The sequence below is a fragment of the Drosophila rhopaloa genome, unplaced genomic scaffold (assembly GCF_018152115.1).
Source record: "Drosophila rhopaloa isolate 14029-0021.01 unplaced genomic scaffold, ASM1815211v1 contig_3, whole genome shotgun sequence".
In the NCBI taxonomy this organism is placed as follows: Eukaryota; Metazoa; Arthropoda; class Insecta; order Diptera; family Drosophilidae; genus Drosophila; species Drosophila rhopaloa.
In genome coordinates this window covers 11,626,484-11,651,615 of record NW_025335123.1, presented here as the reverse complement: position 1 = coordinate 11,651,615, position 25,132 = coordinate 11,626,484, and the positions used below count along the sequence as shown (strand labels likewise).

Genomic DNA, 25,132 nt, shown 5'->3' with positions numbered 1-25,132 from the left:
TATGCACTTCACTGTGGAGATGTGGAAATGGGAAATGGAAAATGGGAAATGGTAAATGAGGAAGAAAGGCGGACCTTCTCGGCTGACGTGTGAGTGCTAATTGAAATTAGTTTGCCGGGCTGCAGAACAAATGAAATTCGTTTGCCAAGGAGAAGCTTTGGCGAAAAGCAGAGATCGTTGCAGTTTTATTACCGACATGCATATATTTTTTTTTATTTTTTGTGGGTTGTTAAATCCATTTTATGTCTTGGAAAGTGCTTGCTTCACTTGACAACCTATCAAAAAGTTTTGAGCTGTGCGATTTCGTTATAGTTTAACCATCTTTATGGGGGGTCATCAAATCACTCAACTTTAACTCGATTTTCAATGCTCTCAACTTTATGACAGGTTTAATGGCACTTGTGTTTGAACATATAAATAAAGTATAATTTAAGCGGGTCAGTTACATTTTTGATGACCGTGAATTTAATAATTTGCATAATATTTTCTGATTGCTGATATTTATTTATTTTCACATTAAAAAAAAGGAAACCTGCTCTGATGAAATAAAATAAACTCATTATGTGACCTATTTAATTATACATTAATTAGCTGTTCAATGGAAAACGCCATCGTATTAAACTGATTACATATCCGCCAGCAAATATTGGACATATTTCATATATTTACATTAAAACAATTAATGGAGCTTTTAAACAAACATCAAGGCAATTCGCAATAACCATGGGCCAAAGTTAAAATGACATGTGCACCAGTTTAACCGGATACATGGCAAGAACGGGCAAATTAATTGCCAAAGTGGAAACAGGATGCGGAAAAGGAAAACTCGGGGAAAGCCACAGAGAAAACTCTCAACAAAGCGGGACAACGTCAATTTATGGCCACAAAAAAGGGAGAGACAATGGCGAATTGTCTGGCATTTGATGGCGTCCAATTGTCCTTCGTCCTGCGTCCTTTTTTATTGCCAAACTGCCTTGTGGCTGGGCCGTTGATGTTCCTTCATTAGCTTTTAATGTGAGCCTGGCCATAAAAAGGTGTGACAATTGTCGGTGCCAACACAATGGTAGTGGGCGAAAAATAAATAAGGATCAGCTAATGGCAGTCGACTGGCAGCATACTCTGTAGTTACTATTACTATTACTTTTACTATTATTTTAAGACATTTCTAAGTTTTTGAGAATCTAACATTAATTCGTTGGCGTTCATTATTAATTTTTAAATTTTTTAGCATTTTAGCAGCTTTAATTCGAGCTGGATTATCAATTACTAATAATAAATTTACAATTACTTTTGGAATACAACTTTTATATTGTAATTGCCTAACGAAATATGCATATTTTATATATTGACGCTCCAAATATGCCAGAAATAGGTAAATACAAATTGGCATTGGTATGCCAGCGTATGCCGTACGTTCCAACTAATTGTTTTTTGGGCTGGCGCACGGGGCGTATACGTGGCAAAGAGTACGCATTATTTATGTGCAAATGAAGGGAGTTGTTGTTGTTGTTGCTCTTGTTGGCCCATTGTCGTCATATCGGCTTTGTTGTTGGGCCTTGGGCAAGACGCCAAATGCAGGCGCTTTGCGAATGCGTTCACAGCTCATTAAATGTCCATTGGTGGAAAGTGCGGGGATGTGCCCGCCTCATCCGCCGTATTATCGATTCGAGAGCTGCATTTGCATTTTGGATTCCGTACTCCGTATTCCGTATTCCTCAATCCTCATTCCGGATTTCCGATTCCGGATCCCGGTGCCTGGATTCAGGCTGCGGCTTCGCGCACTTCCCGTAATTTTCTGTGATTACATCTTGAGATGTCTTTCAATTGTTCAATGCATCGAAAAAAATAATTACAACAAACTTGCTTCTCTTATCTTAACATTTTATAATACTAAGCTAAAACTTTACCATAACGAGTGAAAGTATACTATATGTTAAGTGAATTTAAAAAAAAAACATAAGAATAAAGTAAGTTTTGTTTAAAGATTACCTATTCTTGTATTAAAGTTGTTTATTTTACTACTCACGAAGAAAAACTTGTATTTTCTTTTTTAAACACTCTTTGCGGGTATTTTTCTTTGTGTTTCCAATTTCCCCAATATAAACATAAAATTTCAATTGAGTTATACAACTTGACACTGCCAGAAAAGAATGGTACTTGCCTTCGAGTGAGATTAATAATAAGCTGAGCACCAGCAAAATCGCCATGATTAAAAAACTACTTTAATGGAACTTCAACTATCCACTGCAGAACACCGTTTTTCACTTTGCGATGAATTAAAAAATAACTTGTGCTAAAAAAAATGAGTACGTGCAAAAACTTCATGATTGAATAACACAAGCAAACTTTAAACTCTTTTAATGGGACTTTAACTATCCGGGTTTCAATTGCAGAAGAGAATTTCTATCCTTTGTGCTTGGGAAAAAAAGAATAATACTTTTTTGCCCATTTCAATGGGGTGTTTGTTTGTTTTTTTTTTTTTTTCGTTATTTTTGCTCCATTAAACTGCAACCAAAGCCGACAGCTGACAAAGCCATGTTCAAATTGGGTGGATTGGACTGGGGTTTTGGTGTGGGTTAGGATGCATCTTTTATGGGCTGCCACTCCCGAGAAGATGCCACTGACAAGTGCATATGCTTGAGGAGGATACTTTGTTATTGTTGATTTTACCTTCACGTTTCCGTGAGTGTTTGCGTTTGTGTTTGTGTTTGCTTTTGCGGTCGGACCACAAAGGTTTGTTTTCCACATATCCATGTCCGTAGCCCCGTATCCTGGCCATCCTTGATTGCATTTTCCGACTTGGTCTTCGGATGCCTTGCTCTGCAGTGGATAGATAACTCACTTGCAGGATTACTCTGCAAGCTTCGTTTCTTCTCCCCCAAAAAAAAAAAAAACATTTTTTATTTTCCTGTGGCAAATAATTATCCAGCACAAAGGATGTTCGATCAACAACAGAAGCAGTGATGAAAAAAAGATGATGACGTTAAAAAGGATATAAGTGCCACTCCAAAGAGCGATGGAAAAAACAATGTGTGCCTAAGGAAGTAAATAAAGTAAGGTAAACTAATTAAAACAATGAAGCACAAACAATTAAAAAACATTAAATTCAAAGCATAAAAAAAAACAAATAAATAATGAGATAAGTTAAACTTAATACAAAATGTGTTCACATAGTTTGTATAGTAATGCTTGCTAAATATTTCAATGGAATCATAAAAACTATTTTATATAATTTCATTCTTTAACAGCAGAAACCTATTTTTGAAATATTTTGATGGGTAAAAGTTGCTGAATATTTTAGTGCAACTATAAAGAGACTTTTATAGTGTTTGTGTCCTTCCTCAAAAATGCATGTGTGTGAGACTTTGTAGCGGTTGTCCCAGCTGCATTTTATGGCCCACCATAAACATTTTCCACCGAACCCACAAAAAACCGACGAAAGAGCAGAAATTTGAGTATGCTGCATTTGAGGGCCTTTAATTCTCCGGCTGTCCGCCCGTCGTCAAGTGCTTAATTGGATTTCCCGAGGCTGTCCAAGAACAATGACGAATATGTGGCGACAATGGCGATTGCTCCATTTCCGTCGGCAGCTGCTGCCCGACGATAAGATTCGCGGTCACTTAATGGAATTATAAACCCTTCCACAAAGTGGCGTATTTGAGATTTGGTGAGTAATAATGTATATGATATTATAATATTTCATACTCCTTTTATTTATAACCTTCTGTTTATTATTGAAGTGTATGCAAAACAAAAACAAAAAAACAAGAAAGGAAAGCTAACTTCGGGCGGAGCCGAAGTTGATATACCCTTGCAGAATACTCTGTAAATTATATTCTCCAAAATTATTCAAATGATGCATTCTTAATACTCATAAAAAATCCCAACTTCCTAACTTTAACAACACCAAAGTTATGACATTTCCAATCGTTCAGTTATATGGCAGCTATAGGATATAGTCGGCCGATCCTTATGAAATTTGGTAGGTCGGATTGGCTGGCCAAATATAACACCCATAGAAAATGCCAACTTCCTAACTTTACAAACACCAAAGTTATGGCATTTCCGATCAATCAGTTATATGGCAGCTATAGGATATAGTCGGCCGATCCTTATGAAATTCGGCATGTCGGATTGATTAGCCAAATATAAAACCCATAGAAAATCCCAACATTCTAACTTTACAAACACCAAAGTTATGGCATTTCCGATCAATCAGTTATATGGCAGCTATAGGATATAGTCGGCCGATCCTTATGAAATTCGGCATGTCGGATTGATTAGCCAAATTCAAAACCCATAGAAAATCCCAACTTCCTAACTTTACAAACACCAAAGTTATGGCATTTCCGATCGTTCAGTTATATGGCAGCTATAGGATATAGTCGGCCGATCCCGGCCGTTCCGACTTATATACTGCGTGCAAAGGAAAGAAGGGTGTGTGCAAAGTTTCAATTCGATATCTTTAAAACTGAGAGACTAGTTCGCGTAGAAACAGACAGACGGACAGACAGACGGACAGACAGACGGACAGACGGACAGACGGACATGGCTATATCAACTCAGGAGGTGATCCTGATCAAGAATATATATACTTTATAGGGTCGGAGATGTCTCCTTCACTGCGTTGCACACTTTTGACCAAAATTATAATACCCTCTGCAAGGGTATAAAAAAATATTTGGTTAACAAGGGAATTAAAAAGGATTGGATAATGAATGGCCCCAGAAAGTATGCTATGTAATAGCCAAATTTATTTTATTTTTTTATTTTTATTTTTGTAAATATTTCCATATTAAACGAAATATAATTTGTAGTTTTCAAACTTATCAGTTGAATTAAAAGCCCTAATTTTTTGTCACTTATTTGATTAATGATTAGTTATTTGGTTATTTATTTGGTACCGAATTGAACAATCAATTTTATTAAAAGCTTTAAACACCTTTGTTTAGATTAAGAGTTGATACGTATTGCCAGTTAGCATAGACCTTATTTTTATTTTTTAAATGACTACAGTTGATTCTCCCTGTTAAATGACTTATGCTTTTGCAAATCAAGTTCGATACATTTTTTGTTTTAACTTTCCTAATCGCGATAACATTTAACATAGTCTTTCGTAGAGTCACAAAGCTGTAAATACTTATCGAAATGTTTACTTCAAAATGCATTATCTCCTGCCACACAATGTGGCTCCTCGAAGGCTTGAAAGTTCGCACTCAATCTCAATATTAATCGACTTCTAAGGCGGACAGGCAACACCAACGAATCCGAGGCCTTGAGCAGGCGTTGATCCATACTTTTCGGCTGTCAGCGCTCAACTAACTGTCGGCTTTTAATTAGAAATTGCACAGAAAAAAGTTATAGCCCCAGGCTGAAGAAGAAGCAGAATAGGCGCAAATATTACGCAAACCAGTAGATATAGAAAAGCGCGGTGGGGAAATGGGAAATGGGGTGAATAAAGACAGGGAAGCATTCCAAAATGGGTCCCGTGAGGACCGTCGGAAAAAAATCATTTGCAACATTGAAGGCAAAAGCGGAGAATGTTGGAATGTTACACACAACAAAAATGTGTATCAAAAATATAATAAAAATAGCTGAGATCCCTAATGGTTTTATTTTATTAATTATATAAAATAGCTAAAAGGAGAACTTCGCTTGAATACCATTTTATTGGTGGATGCACAATTAGTATACATTTTCTGTATCTTAAAAACAAATTTCTTAAAATTGTAAGTAGATTGATTTTTTAAAAATAAGAAAATTCATTATCGTATTATTAATAAAACGCGTAATTGCTTGAGGTAAATTTTGTGCAGTGCACTAGGAGAAATATAGAAAGAGAGGGAGAAAGGTACACAAAGTTTTTACTGCCCACACACACACATGCAGCGAAAACTTATGTCATTATGATGGACATTGGGTCCTTTGGCTCATTTGTACGGTGTCCATTGCCACCCATTCGCTACCCACATTTCCCTCATGCGTGGCTGACAATTATTAATGAAAGGGTGAAAACTCTAACCATCCAGAGCCCAGACTCTATCCTTATCGCCACTTTTGCACGGCATGCAAAATTTATTGTCTACTTTTATTTATTGATCCAAGTTTGCTCTGCCTTTCACTTTGGCCATCGCCAACGCCTTATCTCGGCCACAAATTGCAGCAAAACTTCACGGTAACGGGGAAAAGTTGGGAAACTCTTTGGGTTGCCGAAGAAAAACATATGTCAGAATAAGGATCGAAGTTGGGGAAAGGCATCGTTAAATTGCAAAGATTGTTTATCATGAAAAATGTCTTTGATATTTTCATAATCTTTTCATAAATCTTCTTATATAGTCCAGTCGTACTATCTTTATTATAATTTATAAGAAGATTGAATGGATTTAATACTCACAAAAGTATTCAATGAAATAATTTTTTGGAAATATAAATTAAGCAATACTTTTCAAATTACAGGGCCCAAATTGCTTATAACAATGCAATCGATTCTTGTTTTCACGTTTGAATTAATACAAAAGCTAAAGTTATATGTTACACAAAAACTATAAAGAGTAAACAGAAAATAAACTTTTAAATTAATGTGACAATTAAGAAATTGATTACTTATTTGTAAGAAATAAATATTTTAAAGTTTTTGATATTAATATTATATTGGTATTAATTCTAGCATGTTGTGTAATAAAAAGATTTGTTTATTAACGCATTAATTTTACATTAAAATGTACTTTAAAAGGCCTCTTTTCGAAAACCATTATTCAAACGGGTAATATTCAAATTTTAACAACCCAGTCACATTTCACAAATGAGGATAATTAAAAGCGAATCAGGGGAAGCAAGCCCGCCCTTAACCCGCTGAGCCCCTTAACCCACTACACACCCGTAATCAGCTTCTGAAAAACTTTTTCCCCCATTTGTCGCCAGGCGAAAAGTTTGTCAGCTTAAAACGAGTTTGACAACTGGAGAAAGGGAGAAAAACTGAATCAGTGGAACAAATTTAATTTTGAGGGGCTAAATCTGAGGGGAACTGCTCAATTATTTGCTCAGCGCTATAAATTTTATTTGTGTTTTATTTTATTAATTTATGTCCGCTACTTCCGACTCAAAAAAATAAGGTAATAAAGGGCAGGAAAACGACATCACGGGCCACTTATTTATGGCCAAAGATTTGCCGGAAAATGATTGGGAAAATGGAGGGGGAAAACGTTGAAAATCCAGGAGGCGGCTGCTTTTGATGGCATTGCCGCAGGACTCTCGATTTGGCAATCGATATGGCAAATCGAGTTTGTATTTTATTTATAGCCAGACCCGAAATAATGAAATGCCAATCGAAAGACTGGCCCACTCCCCACTCAATTACCCGCTCTTAAACTCCAGTGTATAATTCCGAAATTTATAAACTGTGAAATCTGAGGGAAGCGGCTGTTGTTTTTGTTTTATTTATGAATTTTGCCACAACAAAAAAAGGGATCAAGGACCAAGGACTCTATATCAGCGGCGCGTCTGAAAGCAATTAAATGAGCCTAGAAAAAGGAAGCCACTTAATCCCTTCCATTTGTGTCCAGGTCCTCCCCATTTCCCAAAGCTCTCGAAGACACAGACAAAGACAAAGACAAGGGCATTTGCATACTTAATTAACTTGGCTAAAATATTCCAGGACCGTGAACGACTTTGGTGTCGAATGTAACCAAAAAATATGGCTCAAGTGTTGACACAAAATTGGATTTGCTTCTGAGACATTATGATCTTAGATCGAATTATTCCTAAGAAATTAGCAACTTGCTGCTTTTAGATATTTAATTACATAAGAATGTTGGTTAAAATAAAAACATTTCATTTTTAATGGAATTACATTAAAAAGCATTTATAGGTTTTATAACTATTATATACAAATATATTTGTCCATCCTGCTGTCAATTTATCTAACAACACATATTATTTGAGCAATAAAGCAATAAATATCACACAATTAATCTATTAATTTGCCAGAAATATGTTCTTTTCCAACCTGAAATCAAATTAGCCGGAAAACCTCTCTGTTTCTCACCTCGTCCTTGGGCACCAAAGTCACCTTTTTGATGGTCGGCGCACTGTTGTTAACAACGACCGTTTCCCGTATAACTGATGGTCTTTTTAGGGCCGAGTGCGGCTTTTGTATCTCCACCATGATGAAGCTGCCGCCGATTATTATTATTTTCACACGGATTATGGTTGAGAGATGGGCGATGAGATGATGCGATGAGATTAGATGGCGATGAGGTGGCTTATTAGTTTGACGGCCGAAAGTTACTTAGCCCATGAGAACCGGGCAAATTGTTGCCAGTTCCAAGACGAAATACCCTCGCCTTTTTACCATGATTTCGGCTAAGGGCACAGCTTCTTCAACTGCTGCTGTTGCTTTTGCTTTTGCTTTAGCTGTAGCCGAGTCAAACGGCTCATTAATCAAATAGAAATGGCCATTATAGCATGCATTAGGTGAACACTGGCAGAAATTATAAGATCTCCTAGAAAGGACCGTAAAAATGTGCTGCCAAGATATTATATAGTAGGTACTCATGGAATAAAACATTTTAAGCATTCATCCATACATCCATTTGTAATTCATATTTATTTATTGTTGAAATTTAATTAAGTGACCAATTATCTTACTTGTGAGAAGTTGTAACTTGGGTATTAACATATATATATCAAGATAGCTAATTGAAACTAAAACGAAAAATTTAGTTTCACATGATTGTAAACAACACAATATATACAAAACATATCTTTATTATTTTTGACTTTTTGAGTAAAGGAAATCATTAAATACTTTCTAACTGCTTTTCAGGTGTTCTCAGTGATTTACAATCCGTTTTTGTCAGTGCACTGCCTGCCGGATTTTTGGGCCTTGACTTTTGGTTTTTTGGACACACATACGCCATGTTGTACGCCGGGCATTATCTAAATTAGAGATGTGCGTCGTAAAGATTTTCCCTCTCATTTTCCCAAGATTTTTCCCGCCTAATGCCGTTCTTTGTGTGCGTGTCTGTTGGTGCGTCTTTTAATGAGCTGTTTATGCAATCATCAGCCTCGAAACCTTGGCGGCTTTTGGGGCAATAAATTCTGGCGCCCTTTCCTCCCCAAAATAATAAATTTGCATAATCGCGGCGATGTCAAGCGACTTAACCTGAACGCGTCCGCATAATGCGACCGACGCGTCGTCATGATTCTAATGATGTGCTATCCCGTAACTTTAAGCTGTTGATTCAATTTGCCGGCAGTGTTTGGTGCCAGATAAACGACTTAGTCGCAGAATCCTAAAAAATGCTAAAAATTGAATTACTGAGAGGGGAAATGCGCACATGTTTGGTGGGTAAATCTAAGCTGAAACTGCGGGCATAAAAATGGAAAAACTTCAGCACCGCCAGCTGTTCGTTGGGGGGGAAAAAGTTTTGGTCAAGGAAAAACTTGGGCCGCATTTGCAATTTACATATTGTTCGGCAATGGAAAGGCGGTCGAGTGGGCAGGGGCCTATGCAAATGTTTGGGCCAGCGTACAACGTTGCGTATGATTGATGTGGCTGGTCAGTTGCTTACATAGGTCTCCCCCCTTTTCCCTTTTGTTTCCGCCCGCCCCCAATTTCTTCTTTCTTCGCCTTTACTGGCAATCAATTTGGTTTCTGTGGCTCTCAATTTAAACCCCTTTCCTTTGGCCTTGAACAATCTTGTTGAATTTTCACCAGCTTACGACTTTTCGGGGTGGTATACAAACAGGAAACTATTTGGCAAACCGGGGCGAGGCGGTATTCTTAGTAAACCCAGAAAGTTTCCGCTTGTAAAATGAGAAAATATAATTTTAGCAAGTATTCTTCAGCGGAAATTCGGTCAGGTCGGCAAGTTGCTAAAGGTTAAATACTTTCTGTCAAGGAGTCAAATATTTCTCAATTATTTTAACCAGTAGTGTTGGGAATAATTGAAGCTTAACTACACAACCTCTGTTAAACAGAATTTAAAGTGGTCATGGTATTTACGAGCTATGCGTTTATTAAAAAATTCAAATGTTTTGATGCCTACAAAATCTTAATAACTTAAATGAAAATGTTGGATTATTTGTTATCATAACCCCTTCCCGATTGTGCAACCGATTTTATTTCTCTGCTAGTGATTAAAAAAACTTGATTTCAAGCAATTTGTTTCGAAACTTTAAGACTGTTTGATTTTCTATAACATATTTATGCAAAAATAGTTTCCCAGGCCATTGGGAACCGTTTAAACTATTGAAAGGCAGGACATGTTAAACATGTTTTCTCCGTCAAAAGTGCATTGCGAAATTGAGATAATAGTCTGAGCGTCGTATTATCCTCGAGCCATCTGCCTGTCCTATCGGCGGCCAATCTGTGGTTTGGTACTCGGCACCCACCGAAGCACTGGCATACATCAATGCCAAACACACACTCCCACGGACAGGTTCTGAAGCTGTGTGCAAACAGAGAACATGGCCAAAAGGAGGGCTGCCAGAGGGCCAAGATGGAAAAAAGAAAACGGCAAAGGCAGCAAAATATACAGCTCTCGGCTTAAGGTTGGACAAACTTTTTGTCTTCTCTGGGCCGCATAAATAAGGCGTGCATGGTGTCAGTGTATGGTGTCAGTGTTAGAATGTACCATATAGTATACAGGGTATCCGGGTATCCGGCGGATGCATTATAAACAGCTGCTGCAGTCGGACGATTTGAGCCCGGACATTGACACACTTTGCCCAGTTCAGTTTGTCAGCTGTTTGTTTGCATTCTGCTCGCCATTCAGCAGGAAATTAAAAACGTCATCATGGATTTATGTGGCTAACACGCATCGAAAAAATACCATTTTTCCAACTAATAATATTTTACACTTAAGAAAATCTATTCTAACTAATCTTTTAATAAGTCATATATTATGTTGAAATTATAAGTATACTTTTTTTTTTCTGCGTCGTTTTGTGACGTATTTCAGTTGAGTTGCATTATTATTTTATTTAAATTTGTAAATTTGTATAAAAATATATATATATATATGTCATTTTCAATATGAAATTATAATATGTAACTTTCTGGCTATAATTTTGGATTTTTTGATACAAATCAAATTGTAATACGTTTAGCTGTTGCCCATTTTGACAGCACAAAACGATTTTGTTGGCATTTATTTATGAATATGCCGTCGAAGACATGAAAAATGGTTCAAACGGGAATACTTTTTTAATAAAGCGTTAGTAAGTCCACGGAACATGTACAAATAGTTATTGGAATTGTTTCCCTGTGCACTTGTGTTGTTAAACTTTAAAAACTAAGGACTTCAAGACATATATTTCAGAAAAAAAAAAATATAAATAATAAATAAATAAAAATAATAATGGAATTATAAACATTCTCGATTTTTTAATATTTAAATTTCACACGGTACACATAAAAATCAAGAGTACTTTAAAATTCTTTTTTATTAATTTGTTAAATAATTGGCATAGTTTTTTTCAGTGCACCTCACAATGGCTATTCATTTGTTGTCTTTTGCTCATTTTTCTCTTTTTCTGTGTAGATTGTTTTGCTTTCATTGAGTAAGTAAAACAGAGGAGGATAATTCAAGGGAGGTGGGGGTTAAATGGCGTAAGACACATATGCAAAAACACACACACACAGCAGCAGCAAACAACAACAACAGCAGCTGTTCTTTCCAATTTCTTTTGCAGTTTTTAAAGGAACTTTCCCCGCATTTCCCACCTTTTATGGATGATTTCTTGTCACAATTTATTCTCAATTTTTTTGCGGCAATGTTCTTTGAGTTAATTACATTTTCCTCGGCTGCACTGTCCGAAATAATGGCCACCAGAAATAATAATAACAATAATAACGAGACAAAGGGAGAGAGTCGAGGTGAGAGAGAGAGAGACGAACGCGAGAGAGCGAACGCTTCCGTGCGGAAGTCAAACGACGACTGAAAGTGAAAATGAAACTGAATCCCAAAAACTCAATGGCGGAGCGAAACAAACGGTAAATTCCGTCGACCATTTCTCTGCTGCGTCTGCGTGTGTGTGTCCTGCCTGCATTTGTGTGTGTGTGTGTGTGTGAGTTGATGGAGTTCCCCGACGGTGTTGAGTGTTTCATAGTGTGCGTTAAATGGGGCCGGGCGTACGCCATTGTTGTTATTGTTTACGTTTTATCAACGCACACAAACACACTAACACTCAAGCTGAATTTGGGCGCCAAAAAGATATTGCCCCCAAAAAACAGCTGATCGATTGGTAGAGCTTTTATTGTCCTGGCTAAGCTTTACTGAAAAAAAGGGTGAACTTTCCAAAATAAAGTTTAGCCAAGGCTTAAACTTTAATAACGTCTTTTTACCGTTTTTTTTCATTACAACCAAGTCTTTTTTGTGTCGTTTTCTTAAATTTTCAGATGGTTCTCTCAGATGGATAACTCAAATTTTATTTTGCTTACCCAAGTTCAGTCAACAATTTTCGTTATTAAAATCAAGTATGAATTAATTGTTTAATTTAATTTTAAAAAAGAAACCACATTTTTTGGAATATTATTAAAAGCTTAGCTTTATTTTGTAAGAAAAAAGTTGTTTTTTATCTATTTAAATTAGGACAATAAACAAAACCGTAAAAGCTCAAACAACCAAACTTTAATTCCAAAAAAGACCATGTTTCTCGGACTCTAAAAACTTGAAAGCTTAGAAAAGTTACAAAAGTCCTGCAAAATAATCTCGGTTCTTTCCAAAGCTATTTAAGCCTCTGGCCGATAAAGTTTTTCTTCACGGAAAGCTCTGCAAATCCTTTTTTCTATCTCCCCCAAAACTTTTCATAAAGCGTGGACCTTAAGCCACACAATCCACTCGCGAGCTTTTAACAGTTTTTGGGGTTATTCTCCATTTTTGAATATTACCCCAAGAAGTTTTGACCGCAGAGAAATTAATGCTGCACTGGCAGGGCAATGTTGGATGTCCTTAACGCTTGAGTGCCAAAATTGAAGGCGGATGGGCGGCGGTTTGTGTGGCTTAAACTGCTTACGCAGCTGAAAGCATGCTGACTTGAGTACTTTTCAATTCGCCGCATATGTCAAATGCAGGACTCGAAAACCGCACGAAAGCCACAAGGACAATCCGCTGACACAGAAGGGGGATATGTGGGGGCGGGATAAGCCAGAGATAGGAGTCAGTCGGGCATGATGTAAAGCCATTCTGAACACATAAGCCAATCCAAATCGGGGCTCACCTCAATCGACTGTCAGTCCCAAGAACTCGATTAACATTTATTTTCCTTTTTCCCCATATTTTTTCTTTATTCCTGCGTCGCATTGGTGTGGAAACGTTGCAAAATTAATGCGATATCCAATGCGATTACAGATGTGACAACAACACGGTGAAGGCCCCAGAATAGCATCGGTTGTACAACAAGAAATGGGAGCCACAACAAGTGTTACAAACACTTGAAGTTGGTTTGCCTCAAAGTTGATTTACAATAATCGCCATCGACAAGCGAAATGGCAACAAATAACAGATGTAACTGCCAAAGCTGTTGCCCATAAACACCAGCTGCCAGACAGGGTGATCCGCAAAAATCTTTAATCTATACAAATAATTGTTGAACGGCTAAAGAGCTTATTCAGATACAAAAAAAAATATTCAAGTTTTTACCGAGAACTCATATTTAACAACGGGTTAAATATTTTATCCCATCAAAGGACCATTGTTTTGTTTATATTAATTGTCGTTTGTTGATATTAATTATATATTCCCATAATCTTTCTTATTAATTTTTTTTAATTTGCTTAACTTGTAGCTAAATAAGTCAACTAATTGTTTCTAACCGATTGAGATTATTATAATAATAATGAATAGTGAAGTTAAAATTATTAGGTATAAATTATTTAGGTATTTAAAAAAAGTAGAGCTTCATGATCATAACATTCTTCTTATTGTGTTGGCATATTATTTAAATTATTTGTAACACCAAAAAAAAGGTTTCATTTTTCCACTTTTTCTATAGCAAATAAAAAAACACCCCATTTAGCTTTTGGTGGCAGGTGTTTCTGGGTCTATATGTAAAACACAAAAACCGAAGGAAAAGCGGAAACCAGACACAAAGATGTGAGCGTTGAAGTGAGAGATATAAAGATTCTGTTGACCAACTCTCAAGAGCATATTTATATTTATCGATGGCAACACGCACACACCTATGCATATATGAATGGGGATATGAACACCCGTGTTCAAAATAATAGAAAAGGCCAAAGGACTGACTTTAAAAGCAATAAATAAGAATGAATCTTTAAATGCAATCCAAAATACTTATAAAAAATTACTTTCTTATATTTTTTAAATTTATATTTAAATTTATATAGGCAAAAGATTTTGATATGCTGAATTTAAATCTGAAGAAAACGGACCCTAATGTTTTAAATATGATGATTTTGATAATTTTTTAATTTTGAATCTGCGTACCGAAATCTCATATAAAAGTTTATTATCAATCATATAAAAAATAAGAGACACATTTCACAACACATAAAATTTGACTCTTATTTTTTAAGATTTCAGCCAATCAGTAAATATGAAATATTAAATAGCGTGTTAGGAAATGACAGTGCTAGTACTGCTATTATTTTGTAGAGAGCTGTATATCGAGTCGGATATGTGGGATGTGGAATAAAAGGCGCCTTAAAAGGCCTGCAGCTGGGATAGGGGTTTATTAAAAATGTATGCCGTAAAAATTGCGTTTTCATATTGTGGAAAATGCCCCTGAATATTTACACGCTTTCCCTTGACTTCGAGTGTGTGTGTGTGTGTGTGCTTGTGTGTGTAAATGTGTGTGTATGTGGACTCGTAAACAGGAAACGGAAATCAGCATGCAGGCGCACGCAGCAACAACAAGGGGAAAATCAACATCAGCAGTTGGATTATTGTTTTTCCAAGCCACTCAAATTGCTGCGGTTGCTTGTGGCAAACATGTTTAATAACCGCACGACCACAGGCGCGTTTTTGGCCAACACCCATTGGCCAACATAGCCAAACTGGCCAAATCAACACATGTAACTAGTCTGCCGGAAGGGTGGGCATTGTTTTCCGTTTTCCAAAGGGGCTCGGTAATGTTCGATGGCCATGCAAATGTTGTTATGCAGATGTGGATTCATTGCGATCGTATACGCTATGCATAAATATATATGCGCATGTTTATGGATAAACAGTAAACAATAAGTTTATGTGGCCATGTTTTAAACTGACCGAGAAACCATAGATTGACTGTAAGTCTTGAATTTGAAGTACTATTGTAAAAGGCGAAGAATAAAAACATAAATTATGCATATAAACATTTATGCTATAACATTGTGTTTTTTAGACTTGTTTGTAAGCGACTAACAGCCGAATATTACCTGATAATTTACATATTTATGAGGTCAACAAACAAAAGAATACCGTGAAATAAAAAATATCGAATGACATTTTGCTTTAAATAGGAAACGTGTAAAAATATTATTTTGGAAGACAAAAAAATTTTATGTTAAAAATGCTTTTCTTTTTTCCCTGGCGGAAAAATTGTTTTCTGCCATGTTTGGTGAAAAAACAATTTTATACTTCAGTGCTCAAAACATAATGAAAATTTATGGTAGAAAACAAATCGGTTGGCGAAACATTTGGCGCAACTTTCTACATATTTTTTGTTTACGTTCTTTTTCTTCAGTTGATATAAATATTTTTGCATACAAAAACAAATTCCTATTTGCACATTTATGGTGTTAAATATTTATTTTGACTGATTTTGTGGATTAAAATATATGTACAATATTTATACATTTATTTAGCAGTTTAATGGTAGTTTTTAAATTGCAAAACCAACAGCCGTTTTAATCCATAATAGTTATTCGCTTGGCTTCGGTTTTGGCCTTAATCGAATGCAGTTGGCCATCAAAGAGGAATTCAATTTAAATGAGCAACTGTATTTTCGCGTCGCGTTGGTAAATGGCCAAAGTTTGTTGCAACTAAAATTAAATTAATGCCACATTGCTATGCGCATAGAAAATGTGGCAATAAAATAAGGCCAACAACAGCGGGGCTTAAAGGAGCATTGGAGAGAGAAAGAGAGAGAGAGAGATAGAGAGAGAGAGATGGGTGTAGAAGAACAAAAGAAAGAGACAAAGACAGGGAGTCAGCCAAGTTAATTTATGTTCAAGTCCTTGTTGTCTTATGCCTTATGTTGAGCCCCAACTTTGGACAGAGTGTTTTCTAAATATCATGTAAATACAAGTGCCAATACAAGCACACCCTCACGCACACACACAGAGCAAAAAAAAAAACACCCTCACACACACATGTAGCTCGCTTTGTCTTTGTGTTGGTGAGCAGAAAAGTTTTGCCACCTGCGTTTTTTCATTTACATGAGTAAGTTTCCACATTAAGCACAGGGAAAATGAAAAGAAAAACCAGGCCTCCCCCTATTTTCCACTCCCTCGCAATTTCCACCAAAGTTAAAGTTAAAGTCAGCAAAAATTTCGTACTGCAGAAAATATATAAATTTAAAACGTCTCTGCGCAAATCCATTGCAATTTCTGTTTAATCAGCGTTAATTGTGCGTTAAATTTATATTCGAACATTTGACAATAATTAAATGAAATGCTGAGAACACGCACATGCATAATTAAATCAGAGTCAGACGTAAATTCAATTTATTTTTGTATTTGTATTAAATATTAAACAGAATATCTGCATTCTTTTTTGCCAATTTCAATTCGAGTGAAATCAAGTGGAATTTCTTGATGACTTAACTCTGTCAGCCGAGAGAGAAAAGGAGAGATTTTTTGAATTGTCTCCGACTTATTTTGCACTGCAATAAAAATGTCAAGGTAAGGGTATTCCTAAAATGTGAATATAATAACGTTTTTGCCTATTTGTATCATTTAATAGCATGTATTTTAACGTTTTTAATAAGATACGATAAGACTATTTAAATTAATAAATACAGTAATATACACACAAGTCAATGAAACATACATTTAACAACATGTATTTAACGATTCCTAAAATAATGTTTTTATGTTCTTTAATGCATTAGTGGACTTATTATGATCAGAGCATTTTGAATTAAATTTTTTTTACATTCAAAAACAAGGTCTTCGTGTTCTACAGTATATACATTTATTTTGAAGTGCAATTTCGAGGAACCAGAAAGTTAAGCACATCTCTTCTGCTCCTTTGGCGAATGTGAAACCAAAGTTAAATAAATAAGCGGCAGTTGATTAGGCAGCACCCTTCGGAGAAGGGGGCGGGCAAATGGGCGTGGCAGGCTGAGCTGCTGAGCTCAGCATGCGTGAGGTGCCTGCGGCAGAATGCCAGGTAAGGAGGCGTCACCCACACCCACACACACCACTCCCACTTGGCCGCAAAATTCTGCCTCCGGCCAACGCCTTATTAACTTAACACAAATGCTGGTAACTGGATGACAGGGGCGTAGGGGTGGGGATTCGGGAAGGGGACGGGGGTCTTCTGCTTGTGGCACCTGTAACATCTTGCGAGTCTCATCTGGCTGCGCACTTGAATAATAAGCATCTATTTATCGGCCTAGACAGTTCTCGGTTCTCTCCTCCTTTCGCTGGGATAAGATACTCATTTTGCCCTGTATCTTTATGGTTATTAAGAGAATATTGGGCTAAGGCAAATATTTTTGGACATCAACAAAATCCTCAATGGATTTTAACATTTTTTAACTTTCATCGTAACAAATTCATGACCTCATTTATAATATATAAAGTACAGTGTAGTCTCTAACTAAAGCCAACTAACTGTTAATTAAATGTGTCAAAAGAATTTATAAGCATTCAACTTTTTTAAACAACCCGCAAGCTTTACGTTGTATGTAGTTTGCGTCAACAGTGTGTAATAAAATGTGTCAACACTGCGTATGCGTAATAAATTCTGAAACTTTGCGGCTTGGCAAGCACTAAAAGCATTTTCCAAGCAATTTATGTATGAGTAGGTGGAATGAAATTTGTTAATACTGCGTATTAAAGAACCCTCTTTAAAAGTGTTCAATAAGTTTATGTAAATATATCAGGATTTAATAATCAGATTATTGTTAATAAATAAATAGCTATATCACTGAAATATATTAACTTCAGATTAGGGCTATTAAAATGCCATAAGTCATAACCTTTGATAAGTATCAGTGGGTCGAAATGCCTTGATGTTTTTTTTTATTTCTTTGCCCTGTATGTCTGCCATTGAAGGGACTTTAATCCATAATTTATGATAATTTTTATTATTATTATTGTTCTTCTTGTTGTTGGTTTTATACTGGGTCCTTGGCAGTTTAACGGGAATTTAATTTGCCATCTCCCGGCGAATTTTCGATGGCATCGTTAGCGCGCCGCTTATTTGATATCCTCCAAAAAAAAAAACTCAATTTTTTCTTCTTCTCTTACAAAACAAAAATCTCGAGGGGAATTGTGAAAAGTTTTCGCAGATTGTCGAGTGCCACTAATTGTCTATAAGCGAGGGCGTGCTATACCATACACATATATGTATAAACATATATCCAGGACCCTATTCACACACACACCCACACACACACACATTCGATTCTCGGGGGACTTAAATGCCACATGGCGCCATTTGAATGAGGTTTTAAATGTTTGCCGACTTTGTGGCCATAAAAACGAGGAGTGGAACGTGGGTATTAGTGTTTGCTTGTGCGTCCATTATGCAGCCGATCCAAATGCGCTCCACAATTTAATTGAGTTTCCACAGCTTTATTTTTGGTTGGCCGCTTTTGGGGTCTTACATTTGGCATATTGGTGCTGAAATTTCCACAGGGGAATAATGCTGCTATCCATCATTGTCTGGCATTGATTCAAAATCTCGCCGAAGAAAGCAGCTTTGATAAATTGCCTTTTCTTTGAACTGGTCAGAAACAAGAACGGATTGAAAAGATTTCAAAGAAGAGGGTTTTTGTTGGGTTCATCAAAGGAATGAGTGAGTTTTTGTACATCAACTGGGTTTTCATTCAAGAATTTGCCAGCATTTTATTGCGAACAACGTTTGAATGTTAGTTGCAAATATTAAATTTAATATGCAAAAATATTTACTATAACTCTTTTTCTAAAGCCTTCTGAGTAACACATGTTCAAGTCTCGTTCATATTTAATTATTTTCTTTGAGAAGATTCATAAAACAAATATTTAAAAATGTAAACTCTTGTGTACTACAAATTAGTGTTTTGCAACAGCACACATTTACTAAATACCCATAAGATGAAAGGCCTTTAGACATCCTTTTGAAGGACTACCCGTAAGTAAGCTGTGAATATTGTATTTAAAGTGTACATTAAGTAATCCCAGATGCAACTCATGTCCCCTTTGGCGAACTCTTGGAGTTCTGTGCTGCAGAGGAATTCAAATTGAAATGCTATGGAAAGTTTTTCCCGGCGACAGTTACACACATGCACATGCTCATGAAATTCAATTAAAGTTTTCACTACTTTCATCAGCTGTTTTCCGTCCCCTTGGCTATTCGCCATTCGCTATTTCCCATTTGCCTTTATTTTCCTGATGAGGGGGTGGCTTGGGCCAGCTGGGGCGTGAAATTGTGCCAAGGCAGCTTTTTGGCCAACTAAGGCTGGGTATGTCCTTTCATGCTTACCTGCAAAGAAACAACAAGGCGAAGGGTAAGCATTAAACATACATACATATATGGGAAGGGGGAGAGAGGGGAGAGGGGGAGGGGGAGGAGAAAGTGGCCGGAGAAAGTCGGGGCTAAACCAAAGCAAGTCCAGTTAAAGTTTGGCCATAAACACAAAAAGCCAAATTAATCATGACTTGGCCAGCCGTAAAACACAACACAAAATGTGCTTGGGAGAAGGTAAAAGGACCTAGATAATATAAGTCAACATTGTTTTGTATTAACATTGTATTCTGCTGGGATTTATCATGTTTTGTTTAAATTACCTAATGCTACGTGAGATTCATTAAGCCATTATACATGTATACATGTGTTAAACATCAGAGTTAACTATTCAGTTGCCTTGAATAAATTTGTTATTTAGACAACCCATTCAAAGGATTTTTAAACCAGCTTAAAATTGCTTTTAAGCATTTAAGCCTGCCCCATTTTAATAAATATATAATAAGAAAAATGTTATACATTGCTGTGATTGTGAATAAGTTGGAGTTATTGTGATCCTTTAACATTAACCAGATAAAATAGATTTTTCTTCAAAAAACTTTCATATGTTTTAAATATATTTTCAGATTTTTCCTCAAAAAACTTACATATGTTTTAAATATATTTTCAGATTTTTCCTCAAAAAACTTACATAAAAAAAAAAAGAACCCGTTTCTCATTTAACTTGGGATATTTTGTGTTTTAACTAATATTTCTGTTGAGGACCTTGAACATATTTCAAAAAGGGTTGTCAAATAAAAATTCTTAAGCAGATGCCCATTTAAATTCGGTCAATAATTTCCCTGTTTTACTTGCCACCCCTTTCAAGTTCCCAGATACAAACGGAAACTTGTGGAAACTTTTTGTTTTGGTTTTCAACTTAAATTATCTGCGCCGGAGCCTAAACATCAAGTGGCTGCTATTCCAACTTGTGGCCAAGTTGATGGGGCTGCGGTGGCGGGGGGATGGGGGGGATGTGGGGATGATACGGCTGCCTGCCGAGTGAATCCCAAAAGGCACTTAGGCCACATGATGGTGATGAGCTGGCTGACAGGTCAGAGAACCGCAGGGCCTGGGCTCGAGTGAATGTCGTTGATGGGCCACGACCTTGCATTGGTCATGGCGCTCTCGTCTGTCATGTCGGCCCGCCACCCACTCAGTGCCCACCCACCCACTACGCCTACACACCACCCCCACCCCCTCGTCCAGTTGACAGTTGCACTAATTGCAAAATGCTGTTGTTTGCTCGTCTGCCATTGTCTGTGGCATACTTTTAGGCAATTTGCATATTTCGTTAAGCAGCTCCTGCCGCTTCTGCAGCGTCTGATGTCCTGCTGCGTCCATCCGAACTCCTTCGTCGTCGGTCTGCCTTTGGCCTGGGTAAATACTTTCGTGCGACACACTCTAATTGATAATGAAGGCCTCCATTTCTCTAATTGACACTATGATTAATTGTCAAGGAATCGCAGTTAAAAAACAAATATTTTAAGATATTTACAAATAACAAAGACAATTAGGAAAACTACCACACAACTTAGGAAACAACAGAAGTGCCGCACAGTTTCACAGTAAATTAATTCACATATATAGTTTTATGCAAATAATTAATTAGGTAAAAGGAAACTGAAATACAAAAGAATTTTACGCAGTTGCCTTGATTTTCAATAAGGCACAGGCTGTGTGAAATGAATTTACAAACATTTCCCCTTCAACTTCCGCCGCTTTTCTTTTTTGACCTATATTTCATTCCCACTGCGAATGCATTTTTTGTTCGTTTTTCTTTTTGTGTGCGAAAAACGTGACCTTACACACAATCGTCCTTTATTTTTCTTTTTCCCCCCTGTCGTTTGCATCTAAATTATGGCAATTGAGTGTGAGCCACATAAGTCATTATCAGCTTGCACTTGTTCCATATCCTTTCGTTAGCTTGGTAAAAGCTATATATATATCTACATATCTACAAACTATGATTATCGTTTCATTTTTGAAATAATACAACATATTTTTCATGAAGGTCTCAGTGGCTTGAATTTTCCTTAGTTGAATTTTTATGCCAGCATTTTATAGGGTACTAAACAGTTTATATTACAAATATATTTTATGACTGCTTGTCTGCGCCATAAATTTACCGAGAAAATGCCAAGGCAAAGTCTACTTTAGTGATTTCTGCCCATATGCTGATAAAATAATAGAAATAGGGAGATTTTACGTATAAGTAGTTCCTTAAGGTAAATTTATAGAAAATTTATTGAAAAACGTGTGTAAAATGAATAAAAATAAATGAATAATAATAAATATAGGTAAAATAAAAATGAAGTGATGCCTGGAACAACATAAATATTTAAAAATACTGTGAAAAATATGGGAATATTTATGGCAGGATCGTAAAAACTAGTGTGAAAGAAAGCACGCGAGGAACGTTTTGGCTTGATTTTGAATGATTTACGACAAGTGCTCCTTTGATGTGTTGTCATTTCGTTTCGCCCACCCATTTTGGCATGGCATTTGGCCAAAAGTGAGCTTCACATGCACGCAATCACTCGGATCCTTAATGTCTGCACTCTGCTGTGTGAGTGTAAGTGTGTGTTTCGCTTGTGTTTCGATTAATTTTTAATGAGAAACCATTTATGCGGCATCCGTTTGGGCCGCGCTTAATTAGTTGCCACTTCAATGGGATAATAATGGGGGCGAATTTTGGCAGAGTGCAACATCGGACTCATTATGGTGGACAGTCGGAATTCGGGATCATAATCGTTATGCCCGCCCCGTTTAATTAAACTTTCCAACCCTTGAGGGGCCAAAATTGTGGCCTTGTTCAACTTAATTGCTAACACGCACACACATACACACACACACACTCGCAAGCGACAGGACTTTGTTCTAGCCCCAAAAAGTATGCAATAAAAATTAATGAGCGGGAAAATTTTTATTGACGCGCCTTTGGCAATGCATAAATGAATAATGCCCCTAAGGAAAACTTAATGAGCGTGTGTTTGTGTTCGTATATTTTTGGGGGGGCGGGACGGCTTGGGCCACGCCCCCTCCGCCAGTAAAAACTAGGAAACCACGTCATTGTTCGCACAGCTGGGGCGCCTGAATAATCTCAGTTTGTTTGCCATAAGAATTTCGCCCGCTCTGATTTGTGGCCACTAAAAGCTTCTCTGACATCAGCCGAAGGACATGTTGGGCCAGGACACTCAGGACATGCCATCGCTGGCCAAATAAATGAATGTGCGATTCGAGGCGGCGGCACAGTGGAAGCCTTTTTTTTCACAAAAAAATTTAAAAGTGTTATTGAAATATAGTCCAAAATATAATTGTACGTTTATAAATACATTATAGTTGACATATTTTACTTTTGAATAAGCAAACTAATTTATTCTATTTGTCATATTTAGCTATTCATCATTTTCAAATTTAAGACTGTTAACACGTAAATTGCTTTAGTAAATTAATTTCTTGAAATCATGTAGCAAATTGATTAGGTTTACACCAATAAAACTTAAAGTGTGTTTATATTTATTTAACTTGGTTAAACTTCGAAAGCGTTAATCTTCAAAAATGAATTATCATTTATTTCCAAAGTGCGGCGCCATTTGTCTGAGCATAATAAATGCCCCAAAGCTGCCCCCTCCCCCTGCGCCCCTTTGCAGCCGGCGCCCCTGTTAATTGCAGTTGGAAAGTTGAAGGCAAAGCGTCAACATTGCGCATACGCCACGTGGACTGCAGCCACACTGCCGACCGACTGATTTATGGAAGCGCGCTCTTCGCTGGCACTTCAGCTGGAATTCAATCAAAGTGCTGACCATGTTTGCGGCAGTCATTAGCCGCCGAAAATAGCCGTCTAAAAACACAAAGCACAAGCCAAAGGGCAGTGAAAGTAAATGCGAAAGAAAAATAGGAAATGGAAAATGGGCAGAAAGGAAGCTGAAAGGTCAAGAGCAAAGAAAAGGCAACTTCTTTATGACATCAGCAGTGGAGGGGGTCGCAAAAGTCACAAAAGTTGACCAGTGGCTCCGGGGTGCGTGTGCGATATGCGTTATGCAAACTAAACGGAGGCACGTGACCATCGCACAAAAACACACTCTCGCAGGACATTCTCGCACACGCACACACACACACACAAGCCGAGTCCTTGAAGAGGCTCCAGGTGGACACGTGTGCGTATTTAAAACAGACTGCTCTCCCAAAAGGAATCAAGATGAGGAGGAAAAATAAGTATTCGTCGGTAAAGAAAAAACCACAGGTGGATAAAGCATGTCCAGTAAATTATTTCGACATTACTTTAATTAAAATCACGTAAGCACACTTAATGTTTTTGAAGTTTAAATTTTAAAAATTTCAAAAAATCGGCATCTGAGCACTTTGAATGCAAAATTTAATGATTCGTTTTTCACTAATTTAGGACAAATTTTCGGCCCAGTTGCATTCCGAAAACTACTGGCCTTTAAAATTCCGTGAACAAACAAAGTTGTTACTTTGCCACGTAATAATTTTCCCTTCTACCTCCGGAAAAAGAGGATGTCTAAAAATAAACTTCAGTCTCGTAAATCGCGTGACCCACGGGGCTATTTTTTTTGGGAAGGCTTTTGGGGGTCATCAGGGGTTCAAAGGTTGCCTCGTGGGCCGAGTAAATTTTTGAGGTAAATACGATGTCTCTTTCGTGCGCCATTTATTATCTGCGGAAGTGTCCACCAGCGATTGCGTGTTGCATGCGGTGGCCATTTAGCCGGCCACGCCCACTTTCCACTTTCTGAAAACCCCCGCCCACTATCCGTTCGTCCCCTAAATTTCTAGAGCGGTTACATAGTGTTTTCTCCAAAAAAACTCACGTATTCTAGTGGTTAACACAACAATTTGCCGAAGGATTTTTGTTATCGCTTTTAGAGGGGAAAGTAAAGCAGGAAATGGCGGGGTACATAGAAAGAAAAAATGGGTACTAAGCCTAACAAAACTTTGCAATTCTTTTTGTTATAGATTAACATAAACTATTGTAAACATACAATATTTAAGGTAAAGCATTAAAATGTTTTTCAATTGCAAAATGTGTGTATATAAGAAATACGCGTTTTTACTTGCAATTAAGAGTGTTTTTTTAAAATATTTTTAAAGTATTTTCTTAAAAACTTAAAAAGGCTTAAAATAGTTTAAAAAATCCCAAAATTAAATTTAAAATTTGTTATCATTTGTAAAGTCTTTTGTAGGTAGGCAATTTTTTGGTGATACTTTTAAAAGTAGAAGAAATTCCCAATGAGCTTTTCTCTGAGTGTCCCTGAATGAGATTTGTGTTGTGCTAACTTTATTTTTCGAATGTTTTATTGTTGCTATCCCGGCATCTGTAGCACCTGTCGCAAATTGGCCCGTGAACGAGGGCCAGAGAATGAACAGAGAATGCTTTGAGGCGTTGTCACGTTCTTCTAAATTTCCTGCATTTTTCCACAGATTCCATTTTCTCATTTGTTTTCCTGCGC

The 25,132-nt window shown here is 36.9% G+C and overlaps 1 protein-coding gene across 2 annotated transcripts in view; it reads right to left on the bottom strand.

The window, feature by feature from the left end:
* Positions 1-25,132, bottom strand: part of LOC108038429 (inactive dipeptidyl peptidase 10) — a 71,727-nt gene that overhangs the window by 6,514 nt on the left and 40,081 nt on the right. The window contains exon 1 of one of the 2 annotated variants that reach the window (XM_017115214.2): positions 8,045-8,511. The exons of the other annotated variant lie outside the window; for it this stretch is intronic. Coding sequence (XP_016970703.1) covers positions 8,045-8,164 — 120 coding nt within the window. The 5' untranslated portion in view covers positions 8,165-8,511. Of the gene's footprint in view, positions 1-8,044; positions 8,512-25,132 lie in introns of those variants that run through there. 2 annotated transcript variants of the gene reach the window in all.